The sequence below is a fragment of the Phascolarctos cinereus genome, unplaced genomic scaffold, assembly GCF_003287225.1.
Source record: "Phascolarctos cinereus isolate Bilbo 61053 unplaced genomic scaffold, phaCin_HiC Scaffold_1;HRSCAF=81, whole genome shotgun sequence".
NCBI lineage: Eukaryota > Metazoa > Chordata > Mammalia > Diprotodontia > Phascolarctidae > Phascolarctos > Phascolarctos cinereus.
Window position 1 is genome coordinate 65,081,283 of NW_027555514.1, and position 20,473 is coordinate 65,101,755.

Below are 20,473 nucleotides of genomic sequence, written 5' to 3' on the forward strand. Positions count from 1 at the left end.
TAGGATGGTAAACGAACCCAAAATTAAGGATTTGCTGTCAGTAGTCAAAAGGTAATTCTGTTTACTAAAACAGATCCATCGAACTTTAAGAATGATTGATCTGTATTCAGAAAGAGTGGTCATTATCTTCAGTTGCCTTGATTTATTTCAGTCTTTAGCAGATTATAGAAAGGCACTGTATGTTAAAAAAATGCATGTAGATCTTGGCTAGTTGTGAGATCATATATACTTTGGCAGCAAATAAAGCTAAGACATGCATAATTTATTCCCATGATAGGCCGTGGGTCCTGAACTCCTGAAAACAAAGCTGTTCTTACAACATTAGTTCTCAGATTACTGTTATGGACTATAAGCAATATGTTCCTGCAGAGATATTTAGAAAAATTTTGTATCCCAGAATATCCTAATTGCTTTCACTCTCATTCAACATCTGAAAACAACATTTGCAAAATAATGAAATACTTGACTAAACATTGCTATGACCCTTACTACTACCTTGGAGCTATTAAATTCCTGGTTTCTATATCTTTCTTTCCATACTGGCATAAAACTATTTTTGGATGACTTTATTTTTAAAACTGTAGGCATATGAACAAAAAGGAAAGAGTAGCATGCCATGGATTCTTTTGTGCCAAGGCTGTAGAGTAGCTAGAATGTTTCAGCAACTTGTGGGGTGTGGCAGAAAGCCCTTCTTAGAGTCAATTTGTCTCCCAGGGGTGGGTTGTCAAAAAGAGATGGGTGTGTTGGAGATTCACTTCGCTTGGCTTATGTTAGATAGAATTGATTGAAAGTTAAGCATAGAAGTTGATAGCTATAAAATTTGTGCAAATTACCCATAATATCTGATTTGATATATAGTAAGGTAGACTTATTGATTAGGAGAAACTTCTCCTTTTGAAAAGTTGTTTGTTTTCATCATAATGTGCTTTGTGTTATTGAGCTTTTGAAAATGTTAATACCTAATTTGATAGCTGAGACTTTATTTTTGAACACATTACCACGTTGTTTTTGAGTTTAAACGTCCAACTAATTTTACTCTGAATGTTTCAGAGGGCTGACACATCTCAACCAAAAGCTAATCATCAAGTTGTCAAGCATCATGAGTTAGATAGATTCTCTTTCTGCCTCTAATACTAATTTCCCATTTGTTTTCAGGAAACTTAATTGACATATATGAATTTGGTAACTAGATTGTAAGTCACTCAACTCTCTGGGCCTCAATTTCCCTATATGTAAAATGAGCTAGTTGAATGAGATAATTTTTAAGGTTCCTGATAGATGGTGTAGTGGATAGGAGTGATGGACTTAGGGTCAGAAACTATCTGAGCGAATCCTGCCTCACACTCATTAAGAACACCGGACTTACTGAGTGGTTATGAAAATTAAATGAGATAATATACATAAAGTGCTTTGTGTACATTAAAGTGCTATCTAAAGGTCAGCTGCTGTTATTATCAAGAACAGAGAACAGCTCTTTCTGCTTCTAACTCCCGATGCATGCAAAAATGTTTGTTTTACTTTGGTCTGTACTTGTGATTTCATTGGTGTTGCAGGTGCTTGGCAACTTTATAATCATAGAGTTGCCTGGCCACTGCAAGGTTAGATAGCTTGTCCATGCCCCTGAAGTCTAGTATGTGCCAGAAACAGGACTTGAAATCAGGTCTTTCCAACTCTAGGACTGTATAGTCTATCTACACATCACCTTGCTTCTCACAAAACTCTTATTGGTGCCTAACAAAAACTTAATTTGAAAAGTCATCACTTGAAAGTGGTGGTTAATGCTTGCTACTCACCCTTTGAAAAAAATATTTTTGAGTATTACTGTATTTTCATTTCCTGTGGTAACCTTTCCAAAAAACTCTTGGACTAAAAACCACTTTGATAATTAACAGAGTTCTATATATGGGATAAAGGATGGTATAGGTATCACCTTGGAATCAGGAAAGCTTGCACTCAAGTCCTGCCTTATACTTAACATCTGTGTGACCACTGACAAGCCACTTAAACTTCTCAGTCAGTACTCTAGGCTACTCTAAGAAAGTCATTTGCTGGCACATCTGAGCTATGGTAACTGATCTGCATCACTGTTGGAATTTGTATTCAGGGTGTTAACCACACCAGTGAAATCACACTTGTACAGAACAGGTAAAGTTTGTTGGTTAAAAAAAACAACAAAAACATTCTGGTTTGTATTTTGTTTTCTTTTATTCAGATTCCTCATCAGTATCTTAAATGAGATAATTTTCATAAAGCACTGTGCTATATAATTGTCAGATTGAAGTGGTTGTTCCACTTAGTAGTATCTTCATGGCATTGCTGGGTGGTGGTCCTTTTTCATCTATGGGAGTGGGATTTGGAACCAGTCTTTGACAACTGGAGAGATTAGCTGCTTCTTTGGGGCAGATGAAATAAACACAACAGACGTTGCAGGTTGGGGAGGACGTTGGATGCTTCTAGTTACGTTTCTATTCACATCCCAAAACCCTTTGTGGGTTTGAACCAGCACCAGCATTTACTGATTTGAATTTCAGTAAAATTTAGCTAGTGAGTGTGGACATTACCTAAAAATTTCATAGATGAAACTGGCAAGATGCTAAAAACAAAGTAGAACGTTTTCCAGCCTTTCTATAGTCTTAATTTTATTCACTTAACAAGCATTTATTAAGTGCCTACCATATGTTAGGTACTAGAGAATAAGGATGCAAAGCCAAAATGAAACAGTTTCTACATTCAGGGAGCTCTCTTTATATTGGGGGTTGGAACTATATATGTGTAGACGATTAAATACAAAATATGTACAAAGCAATTTCTGAAGAGGGTACTAGCCACTGGGGGAAGCTAGGATTTCTAAGAAAAAGAGGTGATGGAGGGAAAGTGTGTTATAGGTGTGGGGAATGAAAGGCATCAGATGGGAGATGGAACAACCTGACCTGTATAGGAGACAACAAGCAGGCTGATTTGTCTGGGAGGTAGGGAGTCCAAAGGAAGGTGATTAATGTTCAGTGGATCTGGAAAGGCAGGTGAGAGCTCATATTGTGAAAAGCTTTAAAAACCAAAAAAAGGGGCAACTAGGTGGCACAGTGGATAGAGCTTCAGCTTTGGGGTCAAGAGGACCTGAGTTCAAATCCGACACTTGACACTTACTAGCTGTGTGACCCTGGGCAAGTCACTTAACTCTGATTGCCTCACCAAAAAGCCAAAGAAAAGGAAAAAAAAACCCAAAGAAAGGAAGCTTACTATGAGTTGTAGAGGCAAGAAGGAACTACTGGGAACTTCTTGAACAGTAGGGTAACATGGTCAGATCTATGTTTTAGGAGTTTCAGTTTGGTAGATTGAATGGCTGGGGGAAGAGACTGGAGGCCAAGGGACCAATTAGGAAGCTATTCAAATAGCTTTGTCCAGGTGAGAGGTGATGAACTAGATAGTATCAGTTCTAGTAGGGAAAAGGGAACAGATATGAGCTCTATTGTATAAATACAATCAACAATATTTGGCAAGTAATTGGATAGGAAGAGGGAAGACTTAATGGTCCCAAGGTTGTGAACCTGGTTATTGGTACACTCAACAGAAATAAGATGTGAGGAAGAAGGAAGTTTTGAGGGGGAGATGAGAAGATAATGAGTTCTGGTTTTTTTTTGTCGTTGTTTAGTCGTTTTAAATTATGTCTGACTCTATAGTGACCCCATTCGGGGTTTTCTTGGCAAAGACATTGGAGTGGTTGGCCATTTCCTTCTCCAGTTCATTCTACAGATGAGGAAACAAGCAAACAGGGTTAAGTGACTTACCCAGGGTCACACAGATAGTAAAGATCTGAAACCTTTTGGACACAATGAATTTGAGAGGCCTTCTGAGCTTTTAGTTGAAGATATCCAACAGTTTGATGAAGGACTGGAATTTTGGAGTGGGGTTGCGTATGCAAATCTGGGAATCATCTTCATGGTGGTGAAAAATATGACATGCTTCACAAAATAGAATATCAACAATGGTAATAGAAGTACCACATTTGAACCTTAACAGCTGAGTTCTGATATGTTTTATTAAGAAGTTAAAATGACATTTAATTCTGTGTAAGAGTTAACTGGGCTGGGCCAAGTATTCACAGGCAGTTATCTTAAAATTACTGAATTATGGAGTCTTTTAGGGAATGAAAGATTCCAAAAAGAATAGGAATGATGTTATTTCAAGAAAAAGCCACCGACATGATTTTCCTAAAGTGCAGGTTTGACCATGTCATCTCCTCTGCTCAGTAAATGCTAGGGGTTTCCCATTATCTCTAGCATCATATAAATTGCTGTTTTCCATTTAAAGTGCCTCACAATCTGGTCATTCTTTCCTTTTGTTACATATTTCTTCCCTCCATACTCTATAGTCTAGCTATATTAACCAACTTGCTCTTCATTGAGGACACAATTGTCCATCTTCTACCTTCATGCTTTTTGTACTGGCTGGTCACCTATGCCTGGAATACTCTTACTTCAGCCTCTTGGATTCCTTGGTTTCCTTTAAAACTCAGCTCAAACCACCTACTGCATGAAACCTTTCCTGATCCTCTAGGTGTTAGTGCTTTTCCTCCCTACTCCTTGTGTTCATTTTGCATATATTATTTTACACTTTCATATGTTTTTTTTCCCATTAGAATATAAACTTAAGGGAAGGAACTGATTTACAATTCTGTCATTTAGCATTTGGCACTGTATCTGGCACATTGCTGCTTTGTAAATCTTGTTAATTGATTGGTTTAGAAAACATCAATAACCGTCTGTCCATAGGGTTATTTTTTCATCTTTATGAAATCATTGAGAATGAGTCACATGTATTGAGAGGATTTCTTGATGAAGATATGAGATGAGAATAGACAAGCTTCTCAAAAAATTTACTTTTTAAAAATTGTAATGATGTATTTTCACTTTTTCCAGTCATTTCTGGAAAAAGACCCCTTTCAACTGCCCTCCAGATTCAACCTTCCCCTGTAACAGACTTTCCATATTATGATCAGAGTTGAAAAATGTATGCAACATATTCTGTTTTAGTAACCTCTCTCCTTTCAGAAAGAAAGTATGTTCCATCAGTTCTTTGGCCCCATAGCTGGTTTTTCAATTACTCCTCTTTCTTGTAATGATATTTGCATTTACATGGTTATAATCATTGTGTATATTCTTTCGGTTTTGCTTATTGACTGCATTGATCAGTTCATACATATCTTTCCATATTTCTTGGAATCTCTCATTTGCCATTTCTTATTGCATAGTAATATTTGATTACTTTTGATCATAGTTCTTTTATCCATAACCCAAATGATGGTCACTCGACTCAGCAAAATCTTTTGGTTTATTTGGACTTTTGTTTTTGTCTTTGACTTCCTTGGGACATAGTCCCAGGTTTGGGGTTGCTGATTCAAAGGCTGTGGATGGTTTATGATTTTCTTGCCTAATTTCAAATTAATGTCCAGAAAGGTTAGACTACTTCACTTCTCCCAACAGTATATTCATGTGCCTATCTTCTCAAAGTCCCTCCAAAATTTACTGTTATCTTCTTTTTTAATTGGCATGGTGTAAGATGTTTGAAATCTGTGTTCTCTTTTTAGTGATTTAGAGCACATTTTATTGCAATCGTTCTGCTTTCCAGTTTTCTAGTAATACTTGTCAGAAAGTCTTCTCCAGCAGATTTCCCCCTATCATCCCTACTGTTCTACTAATCTTCAGTCTCTCCCTATCTACTAGCCTCTTCCTTACTTCTTGCACGCTTGTCCATCCATGTCTCTTCATCCTTAAAACAAAACAAAACAAAACAAAACAAAATCTCACTTCATTCTTAAGCTGTCATCTTAAGCCTTTCCTTGCCTTCGTGGTTAATGTCTAAACTTACTATTTCTACCTCTCCTCTCCCTCAGTCCTAAATCCTCTGCAATCTAGCTTCATCCTCATCATTAAATTGAAACTATTTTTTTCTGAAATTATCATTGATCTCTTAATAGTGAAATCTAATGGCCTTTTCTTAATTCTCATCCTTCTTGACCTCTCTGCATCCTTTGACATTGCCAGTCACCTTATTCTGTATACACCCTCCTTCCTAGTTCTTTTTCTACATCTCTTACAAATCATTGTTTTGTCCTGGTCACACCTACTAACTATAAGTGGTCCCCCAAAAGCCGTGTAGGCCTCATTTCTGCTCTCTTTCTATATAGTTTTGTATCATGAATCACTTTGGCAGTCTGATGATGCTTATGGAACTCTTTTCAGAAAAATTTTTTAAATGCATAAAATAAAATACATAAGACTACAGAAGAAGCCAATTATATAAAGATTAGCCTAGAGTCAGGAAGACTGCCCTGTATGATCTAGTGACAGATCTAATATAGTAATTTTGAGGTGGTATGAGCATAAATGATAACTGTAATGTAATATGAAAACATATGATTTCTACTAGTGACAGAGTCAAGGCTCTACTAATACTACTCTGGTTTGTTGCCTATATTCATAATTGAAGGAAATGTTAATTTTTCAGTCAGTGAGAATAAAGATATAATTTTTTTTTATCCCAAGTTAACAACCCTTCTGAAATCTGCCCCCAGGTTAAAAACTCCTGCTATCTTCTGTCTCACTTGCTGTTTCTCTTCAGGTCCCATGTGTTTAATTGTCTATGCAGATGAATTTCAGTTCTATATATACTGCCCTAGTCACTCTCTTAAGGTCCAGTAGTATGTCACAAATTACTTCTTAGGATTTTGCATTGGATATTCCAGAGACTGGGGAGGTGGGGGCGGTGGGGTTGGAGCAGTGGGTCGTGGCCCATAACCTACAGTCTGAGGGCCAAATCCTGGCCTGGAGCCTGTTTTTCTAAGTCCCACTTACAAACCAAAACACACACACACACACACACACACACACACACACACATATAACAATATTTAAATGATTTTTAAGTGTAAGATCATTTGAATGGTTTTTATTTAAAAACCATTTTTAGCTTAAGGGCCCTGCAAAAACTATGGTCATGTTAAGACAGCTTAGCAGTGGGCTTGACTCCTGCAGTGTAGATACCTCAAACTCAAAACATGTCCAAAACTAGGAGCTCATTATCTTTCTCTCTAAATCCTCTTCTTTTCTTAACTTCCCTATTATCATAGAAGACAATACCAACCTTTAGTCACCCAAGCTGACAGTCTCAACCTCAGAGCTGCCCTTGACTCTGTTTGGTTTTTAATGCTTCTCACAACCTGGCTTCTTCCTGTCTTTACTATCTAACTCTTTATTCTCAATGCACTCTAGAATCCATATTTGCAAATGATACTTCATCTCCCAGGTCCATGCCTTTTCATTGACTGTCCCCCATACTTTGAATGTTCTTCCTCTTCCTCACTACCTCATGGCCACTCTGGCTTCCTTAAAGACTCAGCTGAACTCCTGTCTTCAGCAAGAGGCCTTTCTGATCTTCCACCTATTCCTCCCCCCCACCCCAATGATGTCTTTTTTTGGAGACGCAGCGCCTGTCTTGTAGCAAGTCCTTATAAAATGCTTGTTGATTGACTGTTGCTTCTGGTTACATTGTTGTAGTTAATTGTATATTATTGTTTTCCTGGTTCTATGTATTTTTATGTAAGTCTTCCCATATGTCCATCTTCTCTATGTTCTCTATGTAAGTCTTCTTTGTGTCCATCGTATTTACCTTTCTTTTTACAGTTCAGTGATACTCCACTGGGAAGGTTAGGTGGCACGGTGGATAGAGTGCTGGGCCTAGATAGAGTCAGCAAGGCTCATCTTCCCGAGTTCAAATCTGATCTCAGATACTTATTACCTGTGTCACCCTGGGCAAGTTACTTAACCCTGTTTACCTCACTTTCCTCATCTGTAAAATGAGCTTGAGAAGGAAATGGTAGATCCACTCCAGTATCTTTGTCAAGAAAACCCCAAAGAAGGTCACGGAAAGTCAGAGAAGACTGAACAACAACCACCACACTCCATCACATTTGTGTGCCAAACTTTGTCTTAGTCTTTCCCTAGTTGATGGGTATCAGTTTTGCTTCCAATTCTTTGATACCACAAAAAGTGTTACTATGAATATTTGAACGTTATATAGGACCTTTCTCCTGCTTACATAAGAATGTATTTCCATGTCCCTTTCTCTCTGTACTTTTCACAAGTAGCTCTAGATGGTCGTGGTCTTCTTTTGCCACCTAACCCCTGTTCCCTTCCCGGCGTCTACCTCTGTGTCTCTCCTCCCACCCTCTCACCCCCAGTGAATTTGCCTCGTTAGTCTTGCTTTTGTTGATTTTCATTTGAACTTTTGAAAAAAAATTATTGCAGAAGTAATCCAGTGATTTTGACTATAGGATTCATATTTCTCTAGGAAGGCACACCCCACAGTTTTGGAAATTCTTCCTTTTCTTAGGAAAATTTTCCTGGAAAAGTGACTCTTTTTCTACCTAACCATTTCTGTGTTTCTAAATTTTATTTTTTATTGATTATCTTTTATTTTTACACCACCTTGACTTCCAAATATATTGTTTCTCCTGTCACCCACCCGTCTAGAGAGAGAGAGATGAAGGAAAACATTCAGCAGAACTAAGCAGGACATTGTCCAACAATCCATGTCACACTCCATGTTGGTAGCCTGCTATCTCAGAGGTGATTCATTTTCTCTCTGCTTAGGGACAAACTCAGTCATTAAAATTACATAGCTTGAAGTTTCGTTTCCTTTGTGTTACATTTTTGTTAGCATATGTATATATTTTCTTCCTAATCATAACTTCTTGCAACATTTTGTTGTATGTTATGAAATAGCTAGAATGATTAAGAGTCTAAAGCTTCCTAGATTTAGTTTTGAAACTGAGCTATAGCATGACTCAGCTGTATTTGTATATCTGAAAGTACTTTAGATTCTAATGGTGCTATCATTCATCTCTGTTCCATTCTAATCCTAAGCAGCGTGATTTTTGTCAATTTTTTTTTTGGGTGAGGCAGTCGGGGTTAAGTGATTTGCTCAGGGTCACGCAGCTAGTGAGTGTCATGTATCTGACGTCGAATTTGAACTCAGGTCCTTCTGACTTCAAGGCTGGAGCTTATCCCAGCTGCCCCAGCAACATGATTTTCTTTTTAGCTCTTTAGTAAAATAATTTTATGTTTTGGAATTTGTTTATAGTAACAACTGACATTTGCATAGCATTTTAAGTTTTGCAAGATGCTTTACATATACTCTTTCAAGTGAAGTATTTGATATCTTTTACTTAATTTTTGATTATGCTATTGGAAGGATCAGTTTTGAGTAGTAGACAGTCCAAAAATGTGCACACATATTTTTGCCCTGTCATTGCCTTTTGAAAATCTTCAGATTTAATTTTTTAGAGTCTGTGGTATTCTATGACTTGCAGCCTTATATTGCCACCAGAACCAACACCATTGGTATTAATAAGACAAGTAGTTGTTTCAGAGAGTTTGGGATCATTAAAAGAACTTGACAGTTTGCCAAAAGTAGTTCCACTTGCTTCCCTCTGTTAAATCTGGATTTAGCTTATTGTGTATTTTTAGCATTTGTCTAAGATAAATATGCTGAAAAATGGATAAGCCATAGAGATGGTGTAGCCATGTGTGAATAGTTAGGTTTAACTCTGTTGCCTGATCGTGAAGGCTCTGTAATAATGTTCTGGGGTTTGAAAACAAGATAACTGTTTCATCTATAAATACAAGTACATTCTTTGTAGGGCATCTCTCTAACTTGGGCCAAATAATTTCCACAATGTTGGTTATACCCAAGTTGTCTCTGTTAAACCTTTCAGAAATCCTGAATGATTTTGATATACCTTCACCAAGGATATCCTCAGTACATGTAGGAAAAATAGCTTGTCTAGACCAAGTATTCATGTAGGAGATTCATGTATCGATTCTCAAGATTTTCTGAAAGAGGGGAACATACCAAAGGTATCAAAACAAAATACCTCTGACCTAATTATTACTCCCCAAAGACAAATAAGAATGTAAATACTGACCCCCATGCTATCTTTTAAAAAACTTTTTAATGGGGATTTTTAAACATGAAAGAAAAGAAAATACTAGCTAATAGTTAACATTTATATTACAGCAGTTAGGTGGTGCCATGGTGCATAGAGTGCTAGGCCTGGAGTCAGGACGACTCATATTCCTGGGTTCAAATTTGGCTTCACACACTCACTAGCTGTGTGATTCTGGGCAAGTTACTTAACTCTGTTTTCGTCAGTTTCCTCATCTCTAAAATGAACTGGAAAAGGAAATGGCAAACCACTCCAGTATCTTTGCCAAGAAAACCCCAACTGTGGTTATGAAGAGTTGGATACGACTGAACAACAGCAAACATTTATGTTGCGCTTAACTATATGTGCCAGGTACTTGTGCTAAGCGTTTTACAATTATCATCTCATTTAACACTCATGACAGCCCTGGGAGGTAGTTACTATTATTACTGTTTTGCAGAGGAGGAAACCAGGGCAATTGGAAGTTGTGATTTGCCCAGTGTCACACAGTTAGGAAATCAGATTTGAATTCTGTCTTCTGATTCCAGGCCTGACACTTCATGCATTATGGAGTTTCCTAGATACACAAAAGAAAAATGTGCAGAAGAAATGTACAAAAGAAAAGAGATAGAAAACTTTCTTTCCTCTTGTAGGGTTTTTGCCCCAGGGCCCTATTAAGGCTGGCACAGTTATTATTTTAAGGGTCTGTGATTTTTATCAGTGTTGGTACTCCACCACCACAGATTGCAACTCCTTTGTGACTTAAGAGTTGACATATGTATGGGCTTATTTCCTTTGTGGCTGAAAAATTTGTTACCTTGCTGTTGAGCTTAGCTGGCTGGTCTTTGGTCAAGCGCTATACAGCAATATTCACTTTTCAGCTTGGTATAGGGATCCTCTCTCCCATCAAGCCTACTCTCTACTACTGATGTTCAGGAACCTGTGGTTACTCTCACACTGCAGTGAGGCATTGGAAAGGATTTTAGTTTTTGACAAAATAAATAAAAATACAATACAAATAGATGCTAATTTATGTTTTTTAAAATCAGTAGGCAGCTAGAAGTTATCCATTACCATTTGAGTTTGACACTGATTTATGGCACTGTTTCTTTTGAAGAGTATATTTTAAGTTCTAAACAGCAACCCACATTTTAAAAATAATTTTGTTGATGTCTTTTTTTACTATTACATACTTTTCCTTTTTTGAATTTGTTTTGAGACTTATATTCTAGTCTTGATCAGTTTTTGGAAAATTGACATGAATAGCTGAGAATTATGTATATGCCTTTATGTTCCTGTTTAATGATCATGGTAGATCTGATGTCATGTCTAATTCCTAAAATTCTTTTTTAGGTCCTTTCTTTTTTTATCTTTTTGTTAGACTGAGAGGAATACATTGAGATTCCTCAACTATTATAGTTTCATTGGCAGAGGTAGCTAGGTGGCACAGTAGATAGAGTATGGGATTTGGAGTCAGGAAGACCTGAATTTGAATCATTCTTCAGACATGTACTAGCTGTGTAACTCTTGATAAGTCCCTTAATCTCTCTGTGCCTTAGTTGTCTTGTCTGTAAAATGAAGATAATAATGGCATCTATTTCTCAGGATTGTTGTGAAGACTAAATGAGTTAACAAATATAAACCTTAAAGCACTATATAAATGCTATCTATTTTTATTGTAGTCTTGTCTGAGACAGTGATTTTTTAAAAAAAAAAGCAGGGATAGTAATTTATTTAAATCATAATAAATTTTGCTCCAGTCCTTCATTTTGATTTTGTGTGAATCATCAGCTTTAAGTATGTTTCCTATTAATTACATATTGTGGATTCTGTTTTCTAGTCCATTTTTCTACCTTACTCTGTTTTATGGGTGCATTCATCCTATTCATATTTATAGTTAGGGTTGTTAATTCTATATTTCCTTTCACCCTGTCTTTTTTTTTTTTAAGACTGATTCTCTATATCCTTCCTAAGCTGGAAATGCTGGTGCTACGGCTTATCTCACTACTGATACGTTCTCCAGTTTGCCCCTCATCAAGCAGAATGGTGTCTCCTTGCGCCTTAAGACTTACCATATTTGTACCAAACTTAGTGTGAATATTTGTTCAGCCTAGCCTCCTGCAGATCAGAAATTTTGAGGTTAAGACATCTGCCAACCGTAGCCTCCTCAATTGCTGGGGATTATAAATGTGTGTACCACCATGCCTATCTATCCATCCTGCCCGGTTACACTTTTCCCTCTCTTTGGTTCCCACTCCAGTTTTACAGAGACAAAAGGGGGTGTCAGGATGGGGTTTGTGTGTGTGTGTGTGTGTGCGCGCGCGCGCGCACATGCGCGCATGCGTGCATGTGTGTTTTCAGTGCTAATGATCTGTATTTGCTGCAGTTATTCTGTTCCACCATTCCTCTTCTCTTAACCTCATCTAGTCTCTGATCACAGGTACTTGTTCTTTCTTTCCTTTTCTTCCCTCCTTCACATTCTACCCTTCTAAGAGGAAATTTATGTGTAGCCCAATCTCTCCTCCGTGTTTGTTTAATCTTCACACATTCAGATTACATGAGATAGGAAGTTCTACCCTTCCTCTGTGAAGTGACTTGTTGGGGCAGTGGATGGAAGACTGGGCGTGGTGTCCGGAAGACTTGAATTCAAATCTAGTTTCAGACACTTACTATCTCACTTATAACTCTGTTTACCTCACTTTCCTTAACTGTAAAATGGGTATAATAATAAAACATATTTCTCAGGGTTGTCATGAAGATAAAATAAAATAATATTTGTAAAGGATTTAGCACAGTGCCTGGTAACATAAAATACTTATTTCTTTCCTTTCCTCTCTCTTTCTTCCTTAGTGTTTTCCTTTTTCCTTTCCTTTACTTTTTTCTCTTAAGATCATCAAAACATAATGAAACTGCTCCCATCAAGAATATTTGGATTCTTAGGGGACACTTGTATTTTCTCCACCCATTAAAATATAAACACTCCATTATATGGTCTCTTCCTATAATTATTTACTTCTGTGTTTCTCTCTGTATTTGCACTTCAGAATATCTATTTACTCAGGTTTCTTCATCAGAAATACTTGGAAGTCCTCTATTTTATTAAAGGTCTGTATTTCTTCTATAAGATTATACTCAGCTTTGCTAGATAAGTTATTAGTTAAAAGTCTTTATCTTTTGCCTCCTGGAATATCATATTCCAAGCTCCTCTGTCTTTTATAATGGTAGTTTCCAGGGCTTTTGTGATCCTGTTTATGGTTTCTTTGTATTTGAACTCTTTTTTTCTGTTCGTTTTCTTCTTTGACTTGGAAGCTCTGGATTTTGGCTTCATTGTTCCTCAGAACACTTTTCCTTTGAGTATTTCTTTCAGAAGGTGATGAGTGGATTCTTTCCAATTTCACTTTGCCAACCTGGTTCTAAATAGAGCTGGGGAGTTTTTCATCAGTGATTTCTTGAAATGTGTTTGGGTGGTTTTTTTTTTTGTTTTTAATGATCAAAGTTTTCAGGTAGATTGATGATACTGAAATTCTGTCTGCCTTGACCTGTTTTTTTTTTCCAGTTGATTTCAATAGGATATATCTTACATTTTCTGACTTTTTTTCCCCGTGTTTTGACCTTGTTCTAGTATTTCTTGTTTTATGAAGTCATTGATCTCCCTTGTCCAGTCTAATTTTCAAGAAGATTATTAATTGAGTAAAGTTTTACACTTTCTATACTAACTTGATTATTCTTCTTTCTGTTCTTTCCTCTAGTTCTCAAGTTTCCTTTCTGATGCTTTCCTCTAGAGCTCTCATTTAATTTATATGATCGTTTTAAAACTCTTATTTCATTTTTCCTAAGAAATTTCAGCATAGCTTGTGATATATCTGTGAATATCTTTGAGTATTTGCTTTTAGTGACAAGAATTCTTCTGGATTTGTTTCTTGAGCATCCCTGCCTCTATAATACTTCTTTATCACTGATATTTTTTTCTGTTTACTCATATATCCAGCTTTACTTTCTGAATTTGAACTTTGAATCAGACTCTGTAGTTCTGGGAGGAACGATGAGATCTTCTTTGGTACTGATCTGTATATTTAGTATCTGGATAATGGGCACTGTATTCTTGAAGGACCTTGGGAGCTAAGTAGTAAGTGAGCTGCACCAGATGGTCTATGTGAACCAATGTGGTGGGGTATGGAGGAGAGATTGGTGTGTTTTCTGTACCAGTTCTTTAGGGGGCAGTCTTATCAAAGATGTTCCCTGACTGTTGCTATGTCTGTCCAAGCCTAGTTGCAGTCAGAAAACACAGCTTCAAGGTGTAGGATTCCCTAGCTTCTAGGACCCTGGCTCACATACTAGAAGACTTCTGTGTACTGCCTTTCTAGGCCAGGCTTTTTTGGCTGACCCTTTTTTCCATAGTGCCTGGAGATTTCTGGCTGTCTCTTTTTGTGGACCTAAACTGGCATAGTATGATATAGTTAATGCAGTTTTTTCTTGGAATTTTGAAGGAAAAAAAAACATTTACAGGTCTTTTTTTTTTTTAAATCCTTGCTGGATTATCTGTGAAAGCTAGAATTTTTTGCTTCTCACCTGGCCATTTGCATTTCCAAATATACCTCTTATTTTATCCAAAGAACTATCTGTTATAACAAAATAAAGCAGCTAAGCAAAACTGTTAATCACATCGATTATATCCTATCGTATATACAATATTCCATGCTCATAGCTTCCTATCTTTGCAGTGAAAGGAAGAAGGTGCATGTTCTTAACTCTTCTCTAGAGTTAAACTTGGTTATTATAATTACACAGTGTTTAGGTGTACATTGTTTTGTCAATTTTTATAACAGTAATCACATTTATATGGTGCTTTACATATGTTTCCTCATTTGATCCTCACAGCAGGCCTGAAAGGTAGATCTCTTATTGTCCCCATTTTAGAAGTAGGGTTGTCAAGACAGAGAGTTTTAAGTGATTTACCCAGTGCTACAACTAGTAAGTTTCTGAGATGCAATTTGAACCCAGGTTTTTCTGTATCCATCTGTTTAATCCACTGTGTCATCTAGGTTCCTCACAAGGCTTCTCATGCTTCCCTGAATGGTAACATCTTATATACATCTGCCTCGTTGGATGGGTATTTCCTTTTTTCCATTTCTTTGACACTATAAAAGTGCTCCTGTGAGTAGTTTGGTTTATGTGGCATCTTTTTGCTTTTGTCTTCCTTAAGTAGGTGTGCCTAGTCAAAAAATCTCTGGATCAAAAAGTTTTGCAAATTTTTTTTACCTAAATTCTAAATTGCTTTCCAGATTGGTTGGACCAGTTCAGTTCCAACAACAGTGTATTCATTTGCCTTTCTTCCCTCCCATCTTTTTTTTTTTTTGCCTGAGTGTAAGTAGAAAACTCAGTGGTTTTCATTTCCATTTTCTTATTAGTGATGTGGTTGTTGTAATTTTGCAATTTCTAAAAGAACTTAAAAGAATTTTCATATTTTTCAGTAACATATCCATTGGGAAATGGCTCTTGATCTTACATATTTGTACTGATTTCTTATATATCTTAGATATCAGAGCCTTAGCAGAGAGATATGAGGTAAATACTCCCCCTGCCTCTTTTCCCCTCTTATCTTTATTGTACTGATTTTTTGTGAAAAAGTTTTGTTTCCTGTAATTGAAATTATCTGTTTATATTTAATAATCTCTGTCCTTTGGTTATTAAATTAATTTGGAAGATAATTTCAGTTTGGGACTGCATATCATTTTATTTTGTTTTTGATAATACTTATGAATGAGAGGTCATTTACACAGGAACTTGCAGTGGTTGTTAATTATCTTTTGACTTAATACTGGTTCTTTATTATTAGTGTTGGATTTTTGGAGACTATGCAAAATTGAGACTTTGTTCTATTCTTAGAAAAGCCACAAATTAGTGGTATCTTTCCAGAAGCTTTTTAAGGTGGTCAAGGATAAGCTGTGAGTCAAAAAATTTTATTAATTTTGTACTGTATTTGGTAACTGTATTTCTTAGTAGAGTGGTCTCATTTTAAGAAAGCTGTCTATTTGAAAATCTTACTTGAGGATAGTGATTATTTATTGAAGCTTTGCTTATTTAACTAGTTCCACAACCTGTGATTTCATTTGTGTGGGGATTCCCCTCCACTGATACAGATGCAGGTTGCTTCACAACTTGGTTAAAAGATCCTCAGAAGTAATAGTGGCTGAAAAATTCATTACCTTTCAGCCAGTCTGGTAATGGGTCTCTTTTTCTGTTATGGTTCTGAGATGGGAGATACGAAGTCTGTCACTGTATTCAAGACCTTTCTAGACTTGTCAGAGCTTGAGGTTTGTTTTGTTTTTTTTTTTGGCCATAGTGCATCTGGGAGCATCACCTTACTGCAGTGAGGCATCCAAATATGATTTGGTGGAGGAACATTTATAATACCTTTTTTTCCCCCCTTAAATGCTAGAAATTTTTTTTTAAAGTCAGTTGGGGTTAAGTGACTTGCCCAGGGTCACACAGCTAGTACGAGTCAAATGTTTGGTCTGAGACTGGATTTGAACTCAGATACTACTGACTTCAGGGCCGGTGCTTTATCCACTGCGCCACCTAGCTGTCCCCTAGAAAAATTTTAGTAGTGGTGAAATGTTAAGAAGGTATATAGATATTTTTCCAAACAGATGATAGTTATAGTTTAAATAAATGAGGCTGCTTATCCAAAATCTCTTTTATTCTCTATTTTACTTTTTGTGGCTCTTTTCTCAGTCTTTCTGATACCCGTGGCACTACTAATTTTAATCTGCTGCTAAAACTCCTTACATCTCATGAAATGAGGTTATCAAGAATAAAAACTCTGAGAGAATTGGGAAGGGACTAGGAAATGTAGGGGATATGAAAATAAAATATATCACAGTTGTATATCTATTTTCTTCATCTCTGCAGTTTATTCATTCCATTTGTCACCTTGTTACATTGTCTATTATTTTTCTTTGTTTCTTCAGATCCTTTTTATTTTTAGATAGTTTTTTTTCTGCCCTGTTTAGACACCCTTTTTTTTCTTAGTAAGTCTGCCTTTACATCTGCAGCACATGTAATTGTTGACTGTCTTGAGCAGACATATCTCTATATAACATACTTTTCAGGGAATTACAGTCTTTTTGAGTTGAATTACAGTTTTTTTGTGACTCTTTAAGTAATGGTTATTTAATGTTAGAGGCTGCTTAATTCTGCTCTTACCTGCTATATTGCCGAGGAGGAGTTTGTAATTAACAAGATGTCAACTGCTTCCACTGTGTGGCTGTTTTTTTGCTTTGAGAGAGACGTTCTTCTGTAGGGCACCCAGTTCTCACAGTAATAAGCAGTTCCCTTAAAATTATTTTTAGAATTAGTGTTTGTGGCATATGAATATACGTTTAACTTTGTATTTTTAAGTTTGAATTTGTGAAAGATTAACATGCGTGATAATCAGTAGCAGTAAATACATGTTCTGACTTGATAATACTCTGATAAATAAACAAGCATATTTCAAGTTAAATATTTTCATTTGTTCAGGAAAATATTAAATTGACAATGTTTTTCTAATTTGCTGTAGTTTAAGCTATTAACTTTTTTTTTTAGTATTTTTGGAATTACAATTACATATTCTTTCATTCATATGTTATTTTTTTCTGTTAACTTGCTGAGGAGTTTAATTTGATTACTTAATAATAGAAAAAATTGAAATCTTATGGATACCTAGGGGAGTGAGTGATTTACTTCAGTGATTCTCTAACTAGTGTCCTCTAAGCTATTGTATACTTGGTTCTTCCAAGTCAAGTAATTCATAATCTTTACCACCAAAAGTTTAAAAGAAAAAAAAAAGCAAAACAAGTCATTCTTTAGCATGTGTGGAGAAGGGCTTGGCTTAATTTTGACTAATACCTAATTTGTATGCAAAATCTTCCCCCTGATTATCCTGAAGAGTTTTATTTATTTCCATACTAGTGACAGGTGCTGTGTAAGCATACATTTTTCTTAGCTGAGATTGTTCTAAATGGATTCTGACAAACTAATAAAATCTTTTGAAAGTTTTCTTTCCAAGCTTTGTGTGCTAATGTTTTCACTCTGGCCACCTGGCGTAAGCTACACACATTTTTGATATTCATGAAAGAGGTTTGGGCACTTACCATTCATTTGAGCCAAATGGCATATTTCAGCCTCTTTTCCTGGAAAGGGAGAGATTGTTGAGTAGCTGTAGCAAAACCTTATGTGACTGCTTATGAAGAGCTTGCCCCCTTTTTTGTAAATTAGCTTTGAGAAGAGCTTCACGTAAAATTTTGTGATCCTCATAGACTCTAAGATTCTTAGGAATTTTAACACGAAACTATTAACTCTTCTCTACTCATATCTAGTAATTTCAAATTGTATATCAAGTGACTTTCTAATAATAAAAGGATATCTATAATGAGGTTCTGTCAAATTTTGTGTTGTGCTCAAAATAATGAGTACAGGTCAAAAGAGAAGCTGATAGTAAAAAAGGATAATTTAAGTATGAATTTTAATGTGCCACAACAGTTGCAGGTCAGGGCTGAGTTGACTGTTGGCGGGAATGAGAAGTAGTCTGGAACTAGAATATCTGCTTTTTAAAAGTTCTCTGATCTAAAGAACAGCTCTTAGACTTCTCCCTATAATGTTAGGGCTATCCATTATATTAGACTCTGTCTTTTGTAGTACAAGATCAGGTGGGGGGCAGAGCGTGGGGCAAAGGCAGATATCATAAAGTTAAAGAGGGATTTAAAAAAAATAGACAAGAGGCTTAAGGTCAGTAAGTTTTTGGCTTCTCATCCTACATGATGATAGCAAGAAACCACAAACTCCTGTACTTTAGTGACTATCCTTTAAAATGTTGTATCTCTACAAATCTAATAAAAGCCTTTTGGATACATCACAGTCATAGATTTAGAACTAGAAGGAACTTTTAGAGGTTGTCTTCTTCAGTCATTTTATTTTACAAATGAGGACACCAAGGCCCCAGAGAAGGCAAGTGATGGTGCCTGAGATCATTCAGGTGGGAAGTGTTAGTGGTACTGCTGGCTTCCAGCCCAACTTGTCTTATTTTGGTATTGTGCTGGCAAATATGAACAACATGAAGATTTCTATATACAAAGGAAAACAGAAAAATAATTGTATATTCAGCTGTGGATCTATATTAGAAAGTTTATGTTTTTAAAAGTATATAGTAAATCTAGCATATTCATTCTAAACTTGTCCTTTGTGTCTTCGTTTAACTCTGACCTTGTTTTCTTTTGTGCATTTTTTTTTACTTCAGATTTTCTTTTTTTCTCCAGATTTTATATTTTTATTCTGAATTTAAGGAACATCAGTAAAAAGGACATTTCCATATATGCTGTAGAATTGAAAAAAGGATTATACACAAAATCATGAGTGGCTTTCTTTAAAAAAAAACTTGCTTTAAAAGAAAAGTATATAATAAATTCAACATGTTTTCAAAGATGTCTAGCTCATCTGTGTTTCTTTCTGAATTTTTATTCTCCTGTCTATTTAAAAAAAACATTCAATGGCCATCTCTCTCCTCTCCTTCCGCTTATTGGGCAATTTATTAGTAGTTCTCCCTATCCCCAATACAATGAGAAAACATAGTCCTTGTAAGAGGTTTACTTAAGCAGACAAGTTCACACATTTACCGTGTCCAGAAACTGTCTCATTCTGCACCTTGAGTCCTTAACTCTTCTGTAAGACATTGGGCAGCATGCTTCATCAAGGTCATGACTGGATGTTGCATTGATTAGAGGTCTAAAGTCTTTCAGAGTCTTTTGTCCTTTACGGTGTTGTTGTTATTGTATAAATAGTTTTCCTGGGTCTGCTCAGTTTTCTCTGCATCAAGCCAAAGTCCTTCACTCCACATCTAGAATTCTTTCCACCACACCATGCTTTCCCTCTTATCTCCAAGCTATTTTGCACATTTGGGCATACGACTTTTTAAAAATTCTGTTTTGGGAGTTTTATATATATGCCTGTGTAGTTGATTTTAAAATTGATTGACTACTGTAGGCTTAATTAAATGTTATCTTTTCCAGGTGTTGACTTTAAGGTGAAGACTATATCAGTTGATGGAAATAAAGCTAAGCTTGCAATATGGGTAAGTTTTGTATATGCTTAATAAAATCCTGTCTATAAAGCGTAAATGTATGGGAATCTAATAAAGATGTATGCAGTGTTCTAAAAGATAGATTTTGATTACGTTTTAGATATTGTACTTTGTTACCAGTTTAAAAAATGTAAGAAATACTTGATCTCAAAGTTATTAGGACCTTTGGGGAAGGATAGACTTAGAAATGTAAAAGAAATCAAATATTTTCAACTTGAGTTTCTCAAGTATTGAAAAGCATTCAGTATGAATTAATACGGAAGGCACTTGATAGGAAGAAATGTAGTGGCACACTGGATATCAAATTGGAATTTATTTTAATGTTCTATTTGTAAAGTCTGGTGATTTGCCAAATGCCTTTCTTTTTTTTTTCA

General features: G+C 36.0%; 1 protein-coding gene across 1 annotated transcript in view; it reads left to right on the forward strand.

Annotated features, from left to right (window-relative positions):
* RAB18 (RAB18, member RAS oncogene family) overlaps window positions 1-20,473 on the forward strand; it is a 62,753-nt gene that overhangs the window by 11,634 nt on the left and 30,646 nt on the right. Inside the window, exon 3 of the mRNA XM_020990315.2 lies at window positions 20,029-20,090. Coding sequence (XP_020845974.1) covers window positions 20,029-20,090 — 62 coding nt within the window. The remainder of the gene's footprint in view (window positions 1-20,028; window positions 20,091-20,473) is intronic.